Below are 24,192 nucleotides of genomic sequence, written 5' to 3'. Positions count from 1 at the left end.
AGACGTGCCTGTTCGGATGCATTAGTGAGCTTTCTAAGTCTCTACAATATAAGGCTTTTCCTTGCTTATGGTTGATGAAAACATACAAAAGGTACCCTAGGTCATAAGGTTCGCATACCCACATCACTGTACCCATACTCACCGTGGATACTTGAACACACTTAGGTATACGTATTTTTAGCTCGAAACTGATCGAAACTACTTAATTTTAAATGATTTTTTTTTTTTTAATTCAGCTTTCATTGATTTTTAAAGTTACTGTTCATTAACATATAATGTTCTTTTAGATCACTTGTTTGATTTTATTTTGATTTTTTTGCTATTTTACACACACGCAACATAATATATATATATATACCCAAATTTTCCAAGGGTACCATAGTAACCATATGACTTGGAAGGTAACCTTTTCTCTAATGGAGGCAATATTTTTTATATCAGTTCACACCTGAATACCAACCCGTTAAGCAAACCAGAACCATGCTCTAGAATAAAGACCATTTTGAAGACTTGATTCAAAAATACCCTACCAAGTCACAATAAGTTCGTGGCAATACTTCAAGAAATTGCAAATATGTATATGTAAAGCAAGGAGTTATTGGCAAAAGTGAAGTGCACCTGTGATCCATGCTTCATTGCCTTTGGAATCAACATAACCTGACACTGAAGTACACCTATTCCTTATGGACTAGATTCGTGAATAAAGACAACCAAAACTCCTACTCTTAGGAACAAAGAATAGCATAGATGATAGGATGGGCATTGGAGCAACTTACGTATTTGCTGCCATTAATAGTCTTACTATGAACACCAAAAGAGTAGCATGAACGAAGGAACAGAAATGATAATATATAGATAAAATAATAACAAAAAGAAAAAACTGGTCACATTTGTGGCCTAGTTTGGACAACAAAAATTTTTCCATCCTTCACGACACCTTCGATATCTTGTGGGGTTCCATACAGCTCTTCAATTGCATTTCCAGCTCGTGCAATGGATGACAACATAGAGTTTTGGAAGTTGGTATCTGTTATTAACGGATCCAAAGTGTAGTCCAGAAAAACCTTCTCTTCTTTATCCATGGGTACACTGCCCATTTTCAGCAACAGATGCAGGATTGTCAACCATTATGTAGATGAAAAAAACAAGACAAGAGAAATAAACAGAAGTGCATCCCAGTAGGTCAGATCTGTAAGGTCAGCTGGATATAAGGTGATATTGACAGAGCAGAAAGGCAAGATAACAATAAAATTTAAAAAAAAAAGTTCCAGAACTCTCATTTCTTCCACTTACTTCATCACTCCTATGAATATTTGGAATTTGTTTTCTAATAACTTAGACCCAGGGATAGATCTCAAGGATGTAAACAAGCTTAAGGAATACATACATGCATACCTCCATATAAAATTAACTTCGACTGAAGTTGAGTGCTTACAGGTTGTCATAACTACTAAAATAGTATCAATCAATATGGAGAAAGAGTGGCTGAGATCTGCAATTATGACCTATTCACATCATCAACATGAACCACTGACCGAAATGTGGAGGGCCAAGTATGGTGTCATTGAGAACTTCAGGAAGATGCAGAAAGAGGTAAATGCAAGACACTGCTAACGAGCAATATGATCAATCCATCAATAAAACCTTTTTTACTTTATGCAGAAGATTTTGAATCAGAGTAACAAATTCTGCCTCAAAAAAAAATGAGGTTAAGTGTACACTTTAGTGAAGAAGCAACTGGAAAATTTAGTGGAAGGTAAAAAACGAGTTTCTAAGGCCAATGTAAGGCACAATCGACATGGTTGGTTCATGTGGTAGTGGTCGAGTAAGAAGGGCAGAAGACTATAGTATCCATCTTCAAACCACAAACTAGGCACCCTAGGCAAACCAAATGTCTGTCCTGGATTCAAATAAGACTTCCAGAAGTTTATTATTATTCCCATGAGACATGACATGGATCTCCATCTTCACTCATTACATTTGAAGTTGGCACATGTGGAGAGGTGACAAGAGAACCATGGAGCCAACCGAGATTAGCATATAACTGGGTCAGCATTCTAGTATTTCTCCATTCATAACTGAATCCCAGAAAAAACAGTTCAGAATTGTCTGACTCAGTTGTGTAATGACTCACCCAATCCTGCGTCTGACCAAGCAATATTAGTTTGTCTGCAAGTTGTACTGATCTTTTTAGTCTGTTCTTGACAAAAGCAGTGGATGATTAGCTTCTAAAGAAAGTTTTTATGACTAGGTCTTAGGAAATGAAGTTTCCTCTCCCTTACAACTCACCGTTCAATGACTTGGGATTTTCAGGGAATGATCCTTTCCCTGGTGCAGGACAAAAAAAAAGAGATCTAAAATCTTCAAATTTTGTCATATTTTGCTACAAATATAGTTCTTGTGGTTCTTATTCTACAGGCTTTCAGTTCTTTGCTACAAGCTGTAGTTGTTATTTATAGTAACGTTCAACTGATTCATTAGCTTGTGATAAAAAGGAAACTGTTAGACGGTTATGAACCAGACAAGTTATCAAGCCAACTTGCTGGCCTATGACTCAAAGATCAGTTTATCCAAGCTGGTTATCATCTGATTACACATTGTGAATTCCACAAGAATTGGTGAATCCGTAAACCCATGATTGCATCCATGCGACAGAGGTTCATGAGGTTTCAGAACTAGGATTTAATATTGGATCAAGCTTTTCATACATATAAATAGCATATTAAGTTACAAAAAATGATGTCAGAATAATGACATAACAACTTCCAATTTTGTCAAAAGATTGACAATTAATATGAAAGTTTAACTGAAAATAAATTAATCAACAAACAATAAGTGGCCTACTCCATAAAATTTCATCCACTTAAAAGAAAGGATAGAAAAGCTACTGCAATAGAGTTTAGATTTATTTAGCAGAAACATCATGAACACATTATGCAGAACAAGTGAATTCAGCAGACAAAGAAAGGCCTACTCTATGATATTGCTTTTTGAAAAGAGTAAGGATCAATCAGGTAGTTAAATCAACTTTTTAAGTTTCTTAAAAAAAAAACCGCATGAACACATCACACAGACCGAGTGCATTTAATGATTGTAACTGCATGAAGTGTATCATCAAAGCAACAAAGTTTTCTCTACCATAATAGATTACAACTAGCTAACCTGTCATAAAGGCCAGCACCAGCATAGCCCTCAAGATCTTCACCATTAGAATCAGAGCGGAAGATGATTGATTGCCTTATGAAGAGGCCAAAAGGTTTGCTAGGGTAACCAAGTATCTGAAGAAACAAATTCAACAGGAAGATTTAGTGGTCGAAAAGTTTCATGTTATTGGCATCAAAAATACCTTGGATACAATCGCGATTTGCACAAATATAAATCATCTCGATCATTCAAATTTGTCATGAATAAGCAGATAAGAGTATCCAAAATTTTGAAGTGCATGTAGCAGCATGCAGGCATAAATATCAAGTTCAGAAAATGTTCAAATTTGGCAGGTCATTGCTATTGAATTCCATAGCCTAATATACCAACAATTTAATTAAATTAATGCTCATTTTAGGGCCTAAAAAATTTCCATGGCCTTTAAACAAGAGGAGTTGATGGGGTGTGTGTGTGCGTGTGTGTGTATTTACATGCAGTGTTTGTCACCGAATGGGCTTAACTCATAACACCCTACGCTCTACTACTCTCCTGGCAAAGAGACATACGTTGCAAAAACATGAAAAGGTATGGGGAAAACAAGCAGGAAGTAGGGAACTCTGCCCTACTGCAAGCAGATAACATCATGCTGAAGTTAGGATAGTAATAAAAAATTGCAATAAAACCTAGATCCTGCATGGTTCTATAAAAGAACCCCATGAGGACATCAGGAATCTGGAGGAGCTTAAGTACTTTGATAGATATTATGATTTTAATGATCTCTCCGTATACTTTTACTCTTGCCCTCCCCAGCAAACCAGGTCCAATTTCATAGTTCTAAGGAACCTCCGAGGCGAAAAGTTACATGCAAACTTAGGGCATAAATGATTAATCTGAGTTCCTGATATCATAGGCTGAAGAATTACCCCATACATGAAACCCTAGTTTGGACTACAAAGTAAAAAGCAGCCACCTCAGTTGCAACTACCTCAATAAAAGGCTTGCCCAGAACAGAATTTGTAATCCTTGGGCATGGAAAATATTAGAAAGTTACAGATAGATGTTCCTTTTGATGTCATAAAGTACTTTATTCTTTGTTTGCAATATCATGTACCACGACCTTTCAAGCATGTGAAATCAACAAACAACAGCCTCACCTTCGGAGAATTCAGGTCATTCTTCTTACAGATAAAACTTAACGCCCGACCTGGATATGCTCCTACAAGTGTTTCCCCCAGTCCTCTCACAACCTGCATAATGGGAGCAAAATGTTCAGTATAAAGAAAGCAAAGAACCTATTCATTTAGCAAATCCAATATACCTCGGCATATATTTCTGATGGATCACTAGAAGAAGGGTTTGTAGTGTGGATAACAAATGCATAGTCAGCACTAATAATTTCCTGTACTAAGACAGCCATGCAGAGAGAGTCATGGTCCAATTTCACCTTCCTAGTGCTGAAATATGCTCTTTCATTCCATTTTGAAGCCCAAACCTAGAAAGCACATAGTTCATTTCTGTCAGGAAGTTATAAGAACAAAACAACAAGATGGTCCAATTAACAAATTGCAGCAAAGAACATAACTGGGCATCAGAATTTGGATAGTGGAATGCTGATAGTAAGTGTACAAGAAAATATCCATCACAAGGTCTATCCCTTGTATGGTTCATTTTGTTATAGTAACAGTAAAATTGGACCATGAACCAATATATTAGTTTCACTACGAAAACTTGATTTAATTGAACTTCATAAAGTGTTACATAAAAATTTACATTTTAGTGCCAAAAGAAGCTAAACGATCTTAAACCTTTAATATTCTTACCAGAGCAATCAACTTTTCATTGACAACTCGACTGCTGACTACTCCCTAAAATCTATTGATAATTATCCTGTTATTTAACAGGTATATGTTCAGTGCATGTATTCTTTCTTCAGTAATAATAATTTGAAAGTTTTTGCCAGCTCATCACATGCATCAATGCCAATAGATCATAGTGATGATTCTAACCCTTTTTATTGCCATCCAAGCTTGCTCCCACCGTTCTGCACCTTCATCACCAGGCCATGGCATGCCAGATTCTCTCAGTTTTAGCTTCAGTTCTTCAACCTGAAAAAGTTACATTCACATCTCAACATCTTTAAGCCATGCAACTCTGCATGATTAACTTAAGAATCATTGGGACAATACAGTATACATGCAAATCAAAGTAAAGCAAAAGCCATCAAAGAATAATTTCAATATACTTATAAGCACGACAAAGTCAAGTAAAATTTCAATCAAGTTTTTTTTAGCCGGTTTATATATTTCCAGATATTGAATGTAAATTGTGCTTTCCTTGTACAACCTATGATTACCAAGGTGTGAAATTGATAAAGGAAGGGGAAGCACAGAGGTGAGAGCCCACAATGCTATGAAGCAGGAAACACGATACGCTTTTCAAGATAATAGGAAAGTCAAAGAAAATGAAAAAAGAGTGACAAGCAGTGGTAGAAACAAGTGAGAACTAACAGCAAGATGAGCAGGAAATGAGCAAGTGAAACAGTCAAGATATCAAAGAATGAACATACCAATATAAAAAATCACAAAATTAAAAAGTTAGAATAAAAGAATGCGGAGCACAAGGAGAGTCGCCCCAATAAATATTGAATATTAAAAGTGAACTAGATGTGGATGATAGTTTTATCAAATTTCGTTCTCTTTAGAAGAAAAATGAAGATTTTGCTTGGGATTTCTGGGATTCCACTTTCTAAATGCAAGGTTCAAGTAAAATCAGTTGGTAACTATAATCACACAAACATTATAGAAAACAACAGGAGAACAGCACATGGAAGAAATAAGATAAAAATGAAATCGGCTAAGGAAAGAGAAAAAATCAACTGACAAGTGAGTTTTCTACTAATAAAATTTAACTTTCCCCAAGATATTCCCCAACCTAGGTAAGGCATGGACATTTTAGCAACTAAAATGTGCTTCCAAGAAGCTCACTTCTCACTTTAGGTAGAAGCAGCCAGCACAGTAACAAATATGGTTCTTGGATTTTTATGGAAGATGTTCTTCTAGGGCGTTAATCGGTTTAAAACTTTAAATGTCTTCCTCAGGAAACTCTCAGGAGTTTAAAAGATGAAAAAATATACAAAAGTAATATAAAACTTATGAAATTGTCAGTTTTCAAAAAGTTTTTGTAGCATTAGAATGGTTAAACTGTTAAAAACTTAAAAGTGAAAAAACATCTAAAAATATTTAAAAATAAATTTTTAAAAAATTAGGAGAACAATGCCAAATATCAAAATATTTCCATGAGAAATTGAAATTGACCATATTTTCAAAATATTACGACAAATACTTCTCCTTTTCCTCTTGATTGGCATTATCATGTTCTGGCATACGTTAAGATTCGGCTCCCCCTACCTCATTTCTCAAACATATCATTATTCTCCAGAAGGCCAAGGATGTCTTTTACATCCTGATACAGGAAAGCATCTTTCAGAAGATAAAGCAAGAAACTAAGAACCATGCCACAGGCTCCATACAGTAGGGCTCACAAGTTCACAAACGGATACTTCGCTTTCATTTAGAGAACAGCATATTAGAAATGACAATTTTTTGTGGAACTCACTTTTCCATGTATACCATTATTAACAACAATCCCAGTCATAAAGCTCACGTAATTGGACAAGTTTTGCTTCTTAAAACTAACATTTCTAGCATCCAGGAAAATATGCAGCAAAATGAAACTTACCAGTTCATTTGGTGCAACAAGCTGCAGAACAGTATCACGTATCTCGTGAAGGACATTGAATTCTCCCTCCTCTAGCTTTTTCTTCAAGCTAGACACTTTATCAGCTATTTCCTGTAATCACATATAAGGTCCACATAGTAGTCGTGAGTTTAAAAAAGAGAAAATAAAATAATTGCATTACTTTATTAGAAGATTATGAAAGTCTTAACAAATCTTGAGTTTGTATTCAAATGTTTAATCACAGTGCATGGAGATGAGAAATTCTCCAGTTAAGAGATGGTTAACCTTGTTTGCATCATATGATATGACTTTTTCAAAAACTCCAAACGGTAGTGCAACTGATGTAGGTATCCCAACCCAGGAAGGCACTTTATCCTTTAGGAAGCCAATGTTTCGTGATTTAGCTCCAACCTGTAAAAATGGAATTCGACATTGAATAGACAATACCAGTGGAGAGCTATTGAAAGTAGCCTAAATAGATCACACGTCAATTTTTTTTTAAAAGAAAGAGGGATTTGTACTTTAATTTAGTCCAACAATGTCTCACATGTCAAATTTATTCACGGAAAAGAAAAAAAATAATTATTTAACTCACCAGGTCGTTAGAAAATTCATGTGCACATATTGCATATTTGCCAGCAAATTGCTTTCTACTTATGGTTAAAGATGGTGCTGATCCTTCTTTTGATGTTATTTCATTATTGCTTGAAACTTCGCCGGCATCAATCATTCTGACAACCAAGACAATGAAGCATTAAAATATTAGTCTAATTTTTATGCTCTTTTGTATCATATGAGGCCAATTGAGCAGCACCCGGAACTTAAAGAAACTTGAGATGCGGGAAGGCAATAAGGGGTGCCTCATATATAAAAACAAATGTTTCAGTATTCATTGCATTCAATTTTCCAGGCAGAAATATACTCCACAAAATATTTAATCTGTAAACCAAGTCACCTATAAACAAGATCCGACGAGGTAGGCTTTAAGCTTAAAATTTTCCCTTCTTTTGATTGAAGGTCAGCAAGAATATTGTTGTCAAAGCATGTTGCAAAGCAAACCTACATGATAAACAGGTATCAGCTTGCACCTCCTTTGCATTCTCATAATGGGATAAACATGAAAAGAAAATGGAGGAACCACCTTGCTATTCCTTGCTCTAACCGAAACATGTGAAAGGACATCTGGCATATCAGGTGTCAATACAGCAACTGTACCGTCAGGAATTTCTTCCTCTCCCTTTACTCTCTTGGCGATTAAAATTGTCGGCTTTTCATACGATTTATTTTGTACAGAAAGCAACTCATCCACGACTGCAACAGATCCAGTAACTTCAACTGGACTAATGACTTGCCAACTGATCCAAGCACCGTTAACAGCATTGCAAGTAGTTAATGACCCTTGGGCAAGGTTCACCATTACAAAGAGAGAAAGAAGGAAAAAGAAAAAGCAGATTTGTAAATGCACCATAAGACAGCAAATATACTAAGAGACCTTTTCTCAGGGTGAAAGAAAATTAATAATTTTCAAAGTATATACCGACCTGCCTAGATTAGCCAGCCTGCGAAGAACAGGATCAATCCGGTTCAGAAGCATTGATAAAGAAGCAGCTGATCCAGCTCTAATGACTTCTTCAGTGAATATGCTCAACTGTATGAAGATTTATATGAATATAATTCTTATTGAAGATTTATATGAATATCATTCTCGATACACTTCACAGAAGGAATGTGTAATATGTGTGTGCATGCCCATATGTTGTATATGCATCATGCAGCAATATAACAGGTACTTACTGCCCATTGTTCAACTCCAAGCATTGAACCAAGATATTCAGCCGATGGTTGTAAGACATTCTGAAAGTGTTCGGCCTTGGTTGCCAAAGCAAGCCGTGTTCTATCAAGAACAGATTTTGCAAAAAGTGCCCAACAACCACTTTTAGACTTCAACATTTGGATAGCATGGTCCCATCCCTTCAAAAAGAGGAAAGAACTGTTAAATAATCCGAGAACTTGTAGGAGACAATGATAATAAATGAAACATTATTCATGATCATGCACCATCATCTGCTGAATAGTAGGGTAAGACAAGTTCATGCTAGCAAGTTGTACATGTCCATTCTTTCACCTTAGCAGGATACACATTTCCATCTTTTGAAAATCAAAAGAATTACTAGCACTGAAAAATTAAATTGATGAACCAATTCAGCATCACAAGTTCTCACTTTCATGTTCTATGAGTTTCACCAAGTCCATCCAATTCATATTACTGAATTAATAGGACATTGTAATGTCAGGAAAAAAAAAGAAGGAAAGATTAGTTCTTTTAAGTTTTTAACCATCACTAAGAGAGAAATTCTCAGTTGTACTCATCCTTAGATTAAGTTATCTGCATGCCAGAGCTGGGACATTGTTCACAGTGAAGAGAGAAAGAGAGAAGGACAGAGAGAAGAGAGAGCAAAGCAACACGAAAATGAGAAAGAAATCTGTGGAATTGGCTTGTATACCTGTTGATGAAAATTTTCATGTCAGCCCCAGATTTTTTCACAAATTTTCAGAATGGTTGACATCTTTTTAAAAAATTACTTTGACGTCCCACTATTTTTTACTGGGAATAATGTTAAACTGTTAATCCCTTATAAAACATTACAGGGATAACCCACAGATTTTTAAAAAGAAAATAAAAAACAATGCTTTAATTCCAATTTTTATCCCGTCCATGCCCATCAAACGCAGAAAGGGTTTCCAAGAAACCCAATTTCATTTATGCAAACACAAAATTATTTTGGTACCAGGCATCTAATTTCCCATTTTCCCAATTCCAGAATCAAGATTCTGGAATGCTAATTCCAGAATCCTGATTCCGGGGCCTCAAACACTACATCAGAGACAACTCAGTTACACTGTTTTGGAGGTGACATGAGCTTATTTCCTCATTTAGATCTACCCAGTAAGATGATAATCAATCTTTTGTGTTTATAGCCTGCAAAAAATACAAGATCTGAAGCAAGTCTTATGATATGAGAAGCATCTAAAACCAAAACCAATAAACTGCTAGTATTGCTTAGAAAAATTTCAGATCAAACACTGAAGCCGTGTGAGCAACAAGCATTCATTTCAATAGATATAGCCCCAGTTCTCATACGTGCTTGGATATCCTTTTAATTCTACAACTTAATGTTCATTGAGAAGTTATCTAGCAAGTACATCATTATATAAGGTTGAATGTATAATTTCTGTAAGTCCATACTTTTTCACTTATTATACAGTTAAGGGCTTCTTCCTTTGATTTGTTTGATCTGTCTTTTTTCCATTTTAATAGTTGAGGGCACCAAGATAGACTGGAAGAAACATCTATAGCTCGCTGAGTCACTGCAACTGCTTCTTTTTTTCTCAGGCACGAAGTCTATGATCATCCATAAAAGCATAGGACAGTACATTCCTTGCCAGCTCATTTTTCATTTAAGTAGTTGGAAAAGTGATGACCAGATTATTTACATGAGCACCATGTTTGCTTGGCCAAGGGCTACATGGTTGGGTGTTTAGTATGACCTTGTCTATTCCTCATTTAAACTTCCTATCTTGATCCCCACCAAAACCTATTACAAGGATAGACCATTCGCTTACATGTTAAGTCACATGGATAAAGCAGACAGGCTGCTCTACTAAAGTCAGGTAATTGTTACCACAGTATGCAGCTGCAGCATGCCCGTTAACATTTGATGGCTATATATACTAGACACTCTAATTCAAATACATGAATATATATAAAAACATACACACACATAGAGTGCTTCTTGATACTGGAAGCCCAGCGTCAGGAAGCCTGCCCATCGCAACCATCCTTTCAAAGACAGTGCTTCCTGATGATTAGACGGTTGCAATGTTTTCTTTCTTTCTTTTTTTTTCCCTGTCTGCATGGGGGCCTCGATGCCCTCTCTAAGAAAGAGGCATCCATGGATGAGGGAGGCTGACATCTCCCCCTGCGAGAGGAACTTCCTCCCCTCACCCCAAACTCCTCCCCCCCCACCACACCCTTTTTTTTTCCAAAAACCCCCCAACAAGCTTCTCCTCTAGCCAGCAGCCTGCAATGTGGCTGTAGCCCGTTGGTGAATGGATGGGGTTTTCCACTTGCCAAAAAGGGGGAGGAGTCGAGGAGAGAACAGGGGAGGCTGATGCCTCCCCCTTTCACAAGAGTGCTAATCGATCTCTCCTGCACAGAAAGGCAACCAGACAGTCGTGATGGGTAGGCTTACTGACAATGGTCAGGAAGCTCGCTCTCTTTCTCTATCTATCCGTCCAATATATATATATATACACACACACACACAAGCACAATGAGACAGCGTCTGTGTGTGTGTGTGCATGTGTTTGTGTGCTTCTGTGCCTGTCCTTTTTGGTCAAGGAAGCACACAGATACACCCTTGTCCCTTGTCACACAAGCACCTCCACAGTGCACTCATAACAAGGGTTATATAACAAAGAAGCACCACTTTACTTACATACTTGCTTAAAAATCATTCTGATTAGGTAATATTCTGTCATTTGAACTAGGCCACACAAATAAAAGAATTATTTACCAGGAAATAACTGTCACATCTACTTGAAAATAAATGAACAATTATAACAAAGCTAGTGTTCATGCAAGTCCTTGATTGACGCCATCATGCTTTTTAATTTTTATCTCTTGCAAATACAGTTTGGGCATGGGTTTGGATTGCCATGCAAAAAAGTCATGGTGATTTATTACAGCTGGCACCATTGCACATGCAGCAATTCTTTGAGTCATTATAGGCCCGAGAATTACAATAACATACCTTCAAACAGTAGACAATGTCTTCATTTTCATTTGATGAAAGCGCCAAATTCTCAAGAACTAAAGTGATGAAGTACATGACTTTCTGTGGAAAAGAGACCAGGTCAAGACAAAGAACTGTTTTAATGTTTCAAGCCAAAAAAATTGGAAAGATTAGTAGTAATTCACATTCCGGGTAACAGATAAAGTTACCTGTGGTTCAGCATGATCCAGCTCTTCATAGCCCCTCTCCACAGCTGTCCTCACTGTAGAATCAAGGGCAAGGTCCAAAAATATAAGATCTTTCAAGCGGTCACACGATCCAAGAAGCAGTGACCGAAGCTCTGCTCGAGCCTCCAGCAACCCCTGCAGTCATGTTATGCTCATTAAGCGGAAACAACACAATAAGCTAAACGAGAGGAGTAGATGTTGAGAATAATATAGCATTTTTTACCTCTAGGAGAGGTTCAACATTCTTATCTTCCACATGATCTAGAACAAATTGCAGCAACTCCTGCTCAGAATGAACCAAAAATGAAAATCAATGGGATTAACAATATACAACCATATCCAATATTCACAGTGAAATAAGATTCAAAAGTCTAAAAAGGAAAACCTACTGGAAACCCAGTTGGCAACCCTTGTACTGGATGAATGTTGACCCCAACCATAAAACCTTGGCCCTGCAGGATGGGGAAGGGGTCATCAAATATCAATAGCTCATTTAAACAGTTTGAGATCTGAGTATTATCTCAGATTATCAAAAAAGAAAAAGATTGAACATAAAATCTATGCCCTGCAGGATGGTAGATGGGCACAACAAATATCAATAAGTCATTTAAACAGTTTGAGATCTGAGGATATCAGACCACTGAAGAAAAAACTAAAGGTATCTTCAATCTGATGAGCCAATTTGAGATTCTGTGGTTTTCCTCAGATCTCACGAGCATTGTAACTACAACTATAAGTTGCATTTGAAGTAATTGTGTCATATATAGTCTCTCATATTACCTCAGTACTGTATCCCATGCAAGTGGCAATGGCAGACTCAAGATCTGCACCAGAATGAACAGCCTACATAGGCCAAAAAGCAATTAAGAATATAAGAGAGAATCTGAAAAGATGCTACAAGGAAATGAAACATTTGCTTTAAATGAAATCGTTGCACAATGCACAAATTATAGACTAATCACTCAGGTTTAAATACCGTAACACAAAATCCAACAAGGACATTCTGAACAGGAGAGATTCAAAAGCAAATTCACTGAATAGCCAACTTAAAGTCGCATCAGATGCAATGTCAAAACTAACATGCATTAACATCTCATTCACAAAAGCTTTTGCAGGGTTTGTAGTAGAAAAGTGTAGATTCTGATTTTTAAGCAGGTCATGCGAAAGCTGGAGGACCCTCAAACCTGTAATTGTTAGCCGCCGATGTAACCCGATAGCCAACAATTACAGGTCAAGGAATCACATTTGCAATCCTTCGGCCTGTACTTCCTGAACATGATAACATTGCCACAAAAATCATTTTTGGGATTTTGTCAGTGAGGTTTCCCTCAAGTACTAATCAAGAAGTTTGTTTTTTCTCAGAAAAGTCTTTGGGATTCAAAAAATCAAAGAACATAAAAAATAATAGAAAACATAGATAAAAAATCAAAATAGTTATAAAAAATTTAAAACAAACATCAAAACTTAAGATACATTAAAAACATTTTTTATGAAAAAAAACATGATAAAAATGCAATTTTCCATTTCGTAAATTCTTTCAAAATATTGTGATTTTTTCACTTTTTCATTTTTCTTTATTTTCACATGATTTTATGTTTCTTTGTAAAGAAATATTGATACTTGTGACAATGCACAATAGCAGATCTTTAACAATTCACATAATTTTGTGTTATTTCAAGAATAGACAACAAGTGATGAAGCACCATGAAAAATCAATCCACAAAAATGAAAATGATCTTTCAGGCTGACAGGTCATTGCATGTTTGCAACTACATAAGTTTCTGAAAGCAAGATAAACTGCAAACAGATTCTGTTACAGACCTTCAATGTCTTCATGTAGTTTCCTAAGTCCCGTAGCAGCCCTTCCTTCTGGTCCCTCCTGAATTGTGGTTCTGAATGAATTGCGCGGTCATAACTCAGAAGCCGCTCTTTTGTTATGCCATTAGAAATTAGGGTGTTCCAATAAACATTGACATCAAAATCGTTCCTTATGTAATCAATTAGTGCCTGAAAAACATGAAAAAAAATAAGGTTTGATACATTTCCTCCTAATCAACTCTGAAATCATATGGTATTCTGAATAATTACCTGACAGATAACAACGTCATCTGGACTTGTATTATTGTGTAGTTTTTGGTGCCATTCTTCCATCATTCCACCTTTGCAGTCATTGTTTCTCTATACAATTTGATTGTTACTATGCATAAGATCAAATGAAAATTATAGCAGTTACAACACAACAGCTGCAATACCTGGATCACCAAGATTTCATCTCGGATCCTCTGCCCCACATCCCCTTGACCTCCACGACCAACAGTAAACATTACCATTCGTACAATCTCCCTGTACTGTGGATAGGTTTGAAATATCTTCTGAAGAGAGTCAGTAAGACTATCTTGTGCACGGCTAATCTCTCTGTGGAAAGCAAAAGAAGCTGAAATGTTAACTCTATATGACAAGGTAGATCACCACAACTAATCAAACATAGCTTAAACTTACAGAAGAGCATATCCATGTAATTTATGTCTCATTTAACAAGTGTTGACAATTTAGCACAAGAAAACAAGATCAATCTCATGAAACTTATATATAAAGTTAAAGAAGAGCATATCCATGTAATTTATGTCTCACTTAACAAGTGTTGACAATTTAACACAAGGAAACAACATCAAATTAAATGCACTGAAGGTGAAGCTTTTGTAGGGTATCAAAGGAACATTTTAGTACCATTAAGATGAAATATCTGGGAATGAAGCTCGCATAAACAAGGCAAATTCGATATCATTTCACATCAAATTAAATGCACTGAAGGTGAAGCTTTTATAGGGTATCAAAGGAACATCTTAGTGCCATTAAGATGAAATATCTGGGAATGGAGTTCGCAGAAACAAGGCAAATTCGATATCATTTCACATCACACAACTCACAAAGTTTGGGCTGGCATAAGGCAAAACTAAATGAAAAAGTATTTCAACACTACCATAGGTTCTAAATTTCTAATAGGTACTGTCTAATTTTATAGATTATATTCATCAAGACTGCAAATTAGAAATGAAACCTGATAGGTAATATTTCAGAACTTCCCAAACAGGTTATGTGGGTTACAATCATCCTACTCTGTAAACATATAAGCACGCAAAAAGGAACACACTGGAATTAGATAGTTGGTAATCTCATACAAATTTAGGAAGATGTGTTTCCATTATGACAATAGAAAAGGCCTCAGTTAGCACTTAGTCATAGTAACCATGTCATGAATGAAATATAATATTCTCATATAGAGCAGGGAAATACTAAACTATACCGTGGTTTCACATTGTAATTTTTGTTCCAAGTCAGTTGTCTTGTCGCCATAAATCTCATCCATACAAGAATGCCAGCAAGCCCTAGTTCCCCTTCATCTTTGGCCCACTCCATCAAATCTGTTGCAATGTTAAACCTGTTACAGAAAAACAAACAAATTAGATACAAGTCATGCTGCCATTCTCTCTGGCAAAATCACAGCGTCAAGTAGTGAATACCGTAACCATGTAAGGTTGATATATACAAAGAACCATGATAAACAATATCTGGAAAAGAAACATGGACGGTTTCTAACACCAGATAGCCTCATTTTCTCTTGCTCATTCTTGTCGTGTTATTTGAATCTAACCTAAAGCCAAAGACCAAGCAAACATGTATAAACATCAAATTCAAAACATTTATTTGCACCATTAGAACAATGACGTTGAAAGATGATATCATAAAATATATAGTTCCCTGTTCCCATAAGCAGAAAGCCAATCAATTGGGAGACATGTCATGATGCTTGCAGAACATGTACCACCTACAAGCTTTGTAACACGGGTAGACTAGGAAGGCACTGCAACCCATTTCAACTTGGCCGGACACTGGCACAGGTCTGACATGGTCAACACCATGTAGGTGAAGCATACTTGTTAAGAAGGCTAGTTTGAAGCTTAAGACTCTATTCCTGTTAATGGTAATAGATCTGTTCAACTCAAAGTTTTTACCACTACTCTGAAGTAAAGAGGCATATACCTCTCCTTTAAAAAGTTTAACCAAAAAAATAGAAAAGTGATTATCGAATATATTATTTTCTATGTTTTCTTCCTTCAAATTGGTTTTCTTTTAAGTAAGCAATTGTTACTAAAGCATCCTCAAAATTAAAACAAAAAAAAATAGAAGTATCAGCATAGACAAATTTTAAATTAATCACATGGTTTAAGAAATCAAGCTTCACAAACTCACATAAACCAAGTCAAAGCCACAAATGCCATGATGTTTTTGAAAGATCACAGTACCAATGAACAAAATGAGAGAAACGAGAAAAACCCAAGTGAACGTGTTTTTTAAAAAAAAAGTAGAAAAATATATTTGTTGCACTTTTTTTCCATCTTTGTCCTTTTTCTTTGTTTCCTCTGTTTTAAGGTTAATCACATCTCATATTCACCTCGACAATTAAGTTAAATTATTTATCATCATTAACATCATTTTCATCACTTTATTTATGTCATTTTATTATTTTCTTATTTATTTTATTTTACCTAATTATTGGGATTTTTCCATCTTTCCTGAGAAAAACAACTTCTTGAAAAATACTTGAAAAAATCCTCGCCGTTAAAAGCCCAAGAATGATATTTGTGGCTGTGACTATAGACAAAATGAAAAGGAAATTAATAGGCATAGACCTTCCCTATTAAATTTAATTGTTAAAACAATATAATTTCTTAATAGTTGCATCATGACTATTAAATGGTACAGGAAAGGTAACCTTATTTACTTATGGAATGAGGAAATATACAATAAAATGAGAGCAAAAAAAATAAAAATCAACAAATACAACACAGTGGCGAATGAATATGTAGTGAGGTTCACTCTCAGCTCATATATCTTAATCCAGTCCTTACGTGGTTAATGTAATTAACTGATTACATGTCAAATTTCACAAAATATAGCCAGTATGTTGATATCCAATTGTTATGTTGATATGATAAAAGTCAATACAATTTAATATCTGCTAGTACTTAATAAGGAGTGAGAATTTAATGTCGTTGACATGATTGTTTGCATTTTTTCAGTTTTTATATGATCTACCTTTTATAGGTAAAGACTATTTTTCCAAATGTGTCAAATTTTTTAGTGCTTAAACATCATTTTTAAATATATTGAGGCTCATATATTGGAACTGCTCGAAGCTAATTGTTTATTGCTTATTTTCCTTTTTTCTCAGAAACACTTCATTATGCCCATCATCTAAAAAATTCTTGGCGATCTGCATAGGCATAACATCAGTCTCAACTATGCCTAGGTGGGGTGAAAATATCGCAATAGTATGGGTTTCTTTAATCTCAGGCAAATTTTGAATTTGAATTTGAGAATCTGAGAAAACCACCAAAATTAAATAAGAAATAATAATATATTAAACAATGAAAGACAGTTTCTATAACAGAATACATACATAACCAAAAAATCAGAAAAGAAAAAATAATATATTCAGATTTCAAACCATAAAAAAAATGACAAGAAAAAAGATGAAAAATCATGATATTAGTCATTCAAATATTTCCATATTGTTTTCCTAAAGCACATGAGGCTAACTTGTTATGTTATTTAGTGAAAGGATTCAATAAATTTGATGTTCTCAATAAACCAAAGTGTTTGTGACTCTTTTTTTTTTTCTTTATGCAAATGTGGAAGCTACATGCAAGGAGCTAACACGGTGACTTATGTGATGTATGCATGTGCAAGTCCATCTAACTAATAATGCATGAACTCCTGGTGCAAGAAATGAAAGATCTCATTATTCAAGGCTACAAAGAAACATAATGAAACAAGAGATGCATTTATGAAAAATAGTTAAACAGCCCATCAAGCTATCAGAAGAGGACATCTGAAATCAGGTAAGCATAGAAGAGATCAAAATGTGAAGGTTAGAACATAGCAGGCCATGTAACATATTAAATAGATATGCAAGATGAATTTCATATTGAGAAGTTGATTGGTTTTGAGAACATTTGATGGCATAATGCTGGGAAAGGGTGCCATAGAAACCTACTCTGAAGTAGATAAATGGAGCAGAAACAAATGATAAAATAGGTTCCCTTCGGCACTGTTATCTTAAAACTCTTCATCTGTTGTAGCCTGTAGGGCCGTAGGCTCATATTATTCTAGTGGTCAGTGGCTGAACATTCAAAACTTACATGAAACTATTACACACTACACGTTGGAAGCTCTATATACATCCCAAGTTGATTTTCTTTTGTTTTCACATTAAAGAACAGAATGCCATGTCTAGCTCAGGTCACATGGAAAAGTACAGTGAGGAAAGAGAGAATAATCGAAAACCACAAAACCAAGTAATTACAGGAACAACATTTTGGATACATCTCTCACCTGTGCATAAGAGATCTTTGAGCTTCACTCTCAAGCTCTGCAATTCTATTCAATAATGACTGTGCAGTTCCTTTGCCATCAATGTCCTAACATGGAAAGAAAAAAAGTCATGTCAGAAAACAGAAACAAAAGGACACAAACTTAAAAAACACTAGGCTACATCCTAGTATCTTGCACAGCATTGTTACCTTCTTAGCCTTCCTACTTTCAGCAGCAAATGGAACATAAAAATCTGAGTCATTGGTCTTTAACCATTTTTCACCAGAACGAAGTACGAAAGGCATTCCAACAAAGTCCCCATCCTCCATCTCTATCTCAATAGACTGCATTAAAAGGGGGGAAAAACCACCAACTTGATTATTATATGAAAGTATGACTATTGACTATTTTAACTAGAATATTTAGCATTCAGATTTGCCAAGAACAAAAGAAAATGTCCCACTTGAACACCAAAAGTATTAATCATTACAATTAATTTTGAAGGCACTGCTGAAATGGGTAAAGATTCAAAGGCACAGTACGTACATGAGAAAGGGTTTGACCAAGGTATGCATAATAGGAGCAAATGAAAACAACAACCTACTTTGCCCGTTGCCTCAGATCAAGCGTACACATGCAACAAAAGTAGGCATGCACTATTTTGTTGTAAACACCATACATGCAAAAGAATCAGTAATACAAGAACCAAATAAGCATCATACTTATGAACAATAATCAAACTGAAAACCACAGGCACTGTAGTCATTGCAGTCCGAAAAGATCAATAGTAAAATGCGTAAACCAGTTGTACCAGAAGTTTAGCATAAATAAACTTTTTACCTTTAAAGAAGGTTCACCTGAGAAGCCTTCTGAGAAATGAGTTTCGCAGGATCCATCTTGCAGTAAAGACTGTGGAGGCAAGTTACTTGCAGGAGGAACCTGTATTATACATGTATTGAGTAACTTTCAAATGTACAGGAACCAAAATGATTTCAAAGTGATTTTTTTAGCTGTGAAACATATTTAGACAAAGAACAAGTTTTTTACCTTCTAATAACAACAACTATGCTAACAAGTACTAGATGTTTTCAGAAAAAAATTTGGCTTACCATCCACTGGCCAGCACTTTTTGCTAATCCCCAGTGAAGAACAAGAGGCTCCTTCACATCTGTAGCCACATACACTTTCATCTTGTCATTGAGCTTGGTGACCAGGACCTTCAAAAGAGAAACACAATTTCAGAATGTCAATCACTGAGATAAACCATGAACGTGCTAGAACAGAACTCTTGTCCTAATACAAAAAGCTTCTAACCAGAAGTTCTCCATTTTCAATCTCATAAATTTTTTTGCTCAGTGTGTGACCAGCGTCTTGATCTTCCTTGGACTTTGAACAGAGCTCTAATAAACTTGGAGCTTTTGGTTCCACAACATGCTTTCTTGAAACAGCTTCAGAAGTAAACTTGTTAACCAAATTGAGGATATCTCTTTTTTTTCGAGTAATTCTTTCAATATAAAACCGTCCTTTGGTCTTCAACTGCTTGGAGACTTTGGTATCAATATCTCCTTTCATGATTTTCCTCCGTAATTCATCTAGAGACACTCCCTTGTCCAGCTCCCTTTGTAGCTCCTTTTTAGCTTCCTCAAACTCCATCTGCCAAACATGAATGCACCAAATCCATTTTAAAGTTAAAAACATCACAAGTTGTCATATTAAAATACCTACCAAAAGGAACTGAAGCATACAAGTTGCTTATCCTTGGAATAATGTGGTTTTCCTGCCTTCTCCCACCGTATATAGGCTTGTATCTGTATCAAATCATCAGGAATGGCACTTTTAGGAACTAGGGTGTCCTTAGATGTACTATCATTTCTTATGAGCTTGTTACGAAGGTCATCTATTGTGACTCCCTTGGCTACTTCATCCATTAACTCACGACGAGCTGCCTCATATTCCTCCTGAGATATGGAGAACATCAATACCATTATGGATATTGAAGGCATATTTCAGATTAAGGGTATTAATGCCTTGAAGATGAAAAGCTGTAAAAGAAATCACAGTGAGCAAATTCTGTAGAATATCTTTATGTATGTAATTTCTATAACAAGAAAAAATTCAAATGGAATGTCTTCTTTTATTTTCTTAAATAACTAACCATCCATGATCTCATAAGAACCTCTCCAGTAACTCCCTTAAGCTAAAAAATGCTTTAAGAATGACAGTCCACAAAAGGACAACATCAATCAAGAGATAAAGCATCCTTCAGCCAAGTGTCTCTCTGCTTTATACTTTATATTCATTTACAAAATTTTTCTCCTCTAAGAATGATCTTTTAATATGCCCTAAACAACTGGACATGAGATGGCATTCCTTACCTTCTCTTGCTCCGGAGCGTATGCTTGTTTTCCCTTCCTTTCCCACCTCAAGTAAGCCTGGATCTGCACAAGTTCCTCAGGAATTGAACTAAGATTTTTTGAGCTGCCACTTCTTGCCAATTGAACTCTAAAGTTTCCACCATCTTTCTTAAACCTAATGTCCAAAAAGCTTTCAGCTTTCATCAGAACAATTAGACATATTTGAAAATCACAATTGCATAAAAAACAAGGCAGCTTACCATTTATTTTGTGCCTCATCAACCAGAAGAAATTCAACAAATTCTATTTCAGGGTCATCAACTTCTAAACTCAAAAAGGAATCATCGCCAGACTGCACAGGGAAAAACAAACTGGATATCATGAGGATGCAAGAGGGATTTAAGCTAACATGTCACATGACCACCGAACGCATGCCTTTTTCAGAGGAGTTCTGAGTGCTCTGTGCTTGTAAACTTTGGTTCCATCGGGCCGACGTGGAGGGAGAGTCCAATTCCTGATATGCAAAGAAAAAAAGGCTGAGATCAAACATAACAGAAGCTGAATGAATGACAGAGTTGTCATCATCCATACTTATGCCCCTTACGGATGACACCCCAGTGAAGGAGTAAAGACAGGTTGCTGTTTGAAACTTGAATGTCTATACGAGAAGAAAGACCAGGAGAGGAATCTATGACTTCAATCTGCGAGGAACACACATAAAAGTTCAACTTACTACAGCATATTTTATTTCATTTTTATTTGCATAAAAAACTAGAGCATACCTGAAGCTCTGATCTCCCATCCAGATTGAACTTCACTCTTTGCTGATGCGAAACAATCATGAAATATCAGATTCTACATAGTTGAAATATCAGATTCTACATAGGATTTTCTGTATCTAGAAAACATTGCCTGGACAGCTTATAATCTAAATGATGCTCCTAGTGTACCTCATCCTATCAATATGGTACATCATACACCCCTATTCCCACCTATTACAGGCTCCAGCCTACAGGTTTAAGTTGCATCTTTTCAATCAAACTTCATAAATGTGCTCAGCATAATTTATTTGACAGGTCTTGTGTTTCAGATCATCTTTACATGCAAAGATATGTTGTCATTAAGAGACGGGAATTTTAGCATAATGTAGGTTACATCTAGTAAATTTATTTAACAGTATAACAAAATTTTGTAGATCATATCCACAAGATCTGATCAACACAAAAGGAAAAAGTCCACATGATGCAAACATGCAACTAGAGCAACCTATCATGATATATATGCACACACACACACACACACACAAAAGATCAAGAAGTTGTATACTAAAGTTTGTATATATTGGTCTTCCAATCTAATGCCATGGTCAAACATCTAGTGTTCAAACTTGTCTCTAGATCCATATTGCTAAATGCTAATAATCTATCATCTTATCGTTGACTCCATAGGTGTGCATTAGGTTCCAGAAACGCACAGTGCATAGTTGATAACAGATGCAAAGAAAAATACAATGCAAAAGCAAACTCAATTATAGAAAGAACAACTTTCAGTACATCAATCTTTTGAAATTCTTCACTAATTTTTAAAAGGCATGCAAGAAAAATCAAGAAAACATAAAATAAATAAATCACCTCAGATGCAGGATTTGTGGCCAAGACTGCACAAGGAACATGAGACACCAAACTACCCCGCCCTTGAGATGGGCTCAAACCCTTTGTCAAGTTAGTATTCTCCAGAAACTTGCAAGAAACCAGTGGCTTGCAGAGCTGATAAGTCACACGAGTAGTCGTAGGCTTTGCTGAGGATTGACATAATGAACTGCCTGGTGTCCTAGGATAACTTTTGATATGCTGCTCCTCATGTGTATGCAAACCATGAACCAGCGATTTTTGGAATAAGTTCTTCCCCAGACCGCTACTCATTCTTCAGACTGCAACCTCAATAGTAAGTCTGAAATACCAACAGATTCACAGAACTAGACAAACAGTAGACTTAACATTGAGAATATGAACCTTCAGGGAACTGGACATGCAGGTACAGAAGCTAGAAAATGCATAGCCGCTTAGTTTACCAAAAGAAGCTTGAAAATTTAAGCTTTATGTGAATCTTAATGTATAAGATCTTAAAAATAGACTAGGATTGAAGGAAAAACTAGATAAATAGACACCTTTGTAACCAAAAACTTGGTGAACGGATATTTTGTCATATATCATGCAGAAACCAAGTACAGATTTAAAATATATGAGGTGTGCTAATCCATGTGCATGCTTAAACATTTACACATGTACGCATGTGTGTGTTTGTTTCTGTTTGCTACCACATATATGTCTGCATGTCTTGAATAGAAAATTGAGCCACGCATATCCATGAATGAGTTAACGTGAGAAAATATACGACAACTTCCTGTTCTCCAGAAGCTACATTTTCAAATGTGCTGCTTGATGTCGCAATTAAGCATGATTGAACAACTTATCATGCAAAAGAGCAGTTCGGAACCCAATATGCCCAATCTCCTATCCCACTATTCAAGAACAATCAAGATTCAATAAATTTATATGTTAGAGTGATAGCCAGAAAAAAAATATATATGTGCGCCATCAAACAAGTTTATGCCACTTGCTGCAAGCTCATTTGCTAAATAGAGGCATCACAGCGTTCATGAATTACGTGATAAGAGCTCAGTACGGCAGCACATAACACATTAATCCCTACAAATTCTAAACGACATCACTGCGTGTATCAAAATTCATCAGGCCATGTGCTCACAACCAGTTAGCCATGAAAGAATTCCAATCCAGTAGCCCTTTAAACTATAAGAAGCAGAAGGGGACTTTGGAAGCATCACCCAAACCAAAAGTACTCCTAGTCCCGTGCTCGTTCTCCATGCCTTGTTGCATAGGCACAGGCGACCAGCCTTCATCTCCCATCACTACTTACCCCACCACCAACCAACATCATGTTCCATGCAAACCCTTTTTCGCCCCTTCCATTCCCTCCTGCCTCCCCACCCGATCGAGTTAAATATAAACAAGACGATCCTTGATTACAGGCATAATCATCTCAATTTCCAAGCAGCAGAGACGTGAAAAAAGATATTCAACCGATCACAATGAATCAGAACAATTTACAACAAAATTAAAACTCATCCGAAATTTGATCGACGTATCAAAGCACGCTCATCACGCGAAATTATTCAAAAATAACAAACTCAACCTGCATGTCTTTCTCTTCACAAAACTAATGCAAAAGAAACCCAACAAATGAAAAAACAAAGATCGAGCAATCAATAGACTGCGATATCTAATCATCCAAATGCGACACACTGTTCGCGTAAACGAAAATCTATACCTTCAATAAGCAAAACACAGGACGAATCCGAAACACGAAAACAGAGGAAGAGAGAATCCTCAAGGTGGAGACGAAGAGATTGTCGAGTTCTAATTATCGGATGGCAACTTACCGGTATTCGGACTGGCGAGCTCGAGATCAGAGGAGTAGTATTGGCGCGAGCACCAATGGCGGGTTCCTCTGGGTGATGGGGGGCAGTCGAAGTTTTTA

The 24,192-nt window shown here is 36.1% G+C and overlaps 1 protein-coding gene across 2 annotated transcripts; it reads right to left on the bottom strand.

Moving 5' to 3' along the window:
• Positions 1 to 762: 762 nt before the first annotated feature.
• Positions 763 to 24,192, bottom strand: LOC116265043 (alpha-glucan water dikinase, chloroplastic). 2 transcript variants are annotated; one of them, XM_031645563.2, is made up of 34 exons: positions 24,095 to 24,192; positions 22,266 to 22,564; positions 21,417 to 21,458; positions 21,226 to 21,335; positions 21,070 to 21,148; positions 20,895 to 20,986; positions 20,656 to 20,809; positions 20,026 to 20,238; positions 19,595 to 19,933; positions 19,390 to 19,497; positions 19,121 to 19,219; positions 18,490 to 18,624; positions 18,302 to 18,387; positions 15,210 to 15,344; positions 14,158 to 14,320; positions 13,994 to 14,083; positions 13,727 to 13,912; positions 12,686 to 12,748; positions 12,295 to 12,357; positions 12,129 to 12,188; positions 11,888 to 12,040; positions 11,697 to 11,780; positions 8,677 to 8,853; positions 8,424 to 8,530; positions 8,024 to 8,237; positions 7,838 to 7,941; positions 7,478 to 7,613; positions 7,168 to 7,293; positions 6,883 to 6,993; positions 5,151 to 5,249; positions 4,463 to 4,636; positions 4,299 to 4,391; positions 3,163 to 3,278; positions 763 to 1,089 (listed from the first exon to the last, which is right to left on the bottom strand). In XM_031645563.2, the coding sequence occupies exons 2-34, from the start codon at positions 22,554 to 22,556 to the stop codon at positions 885 to 887; spliced, it is 4,407 nt and encodes a 1,468-aa protein (XP_031501423.1). In that variant the 5' UTR covers positions 22,557 to 22,564; positions 24,095 to 24,192; the 3' UTR covers positions 763 to 884. The 2 variants fall into 2 exon arrangements, with proteins under 2 accessions (XP_031501423.1, XP_031501424.1); XM_031645564.2 differs by having other exon boundaries at positions 22,266 to 22,584; positions 24,095 to 24,180.

The sequence above is a fragment of the Nymphaea colorata genome, chromosome 11, assembly GCF_008831285.2.
Source record: "Nymphaea colorata isolate Beijing-Zhang1983 chromosome 11, ASM883128v2, whole genome shotgun sequence".
Classification (NCBI taxonomy): Eukaryota; Viridiplantae; Streptophyta; class Magnoliopsida; order Nymphaeales; family Nymphaeaceae; genus Nymphaea; species Nymphaea colorata.
This window is presented reverse-complemented; position numbering and strand designations above follow the sequence as displayed.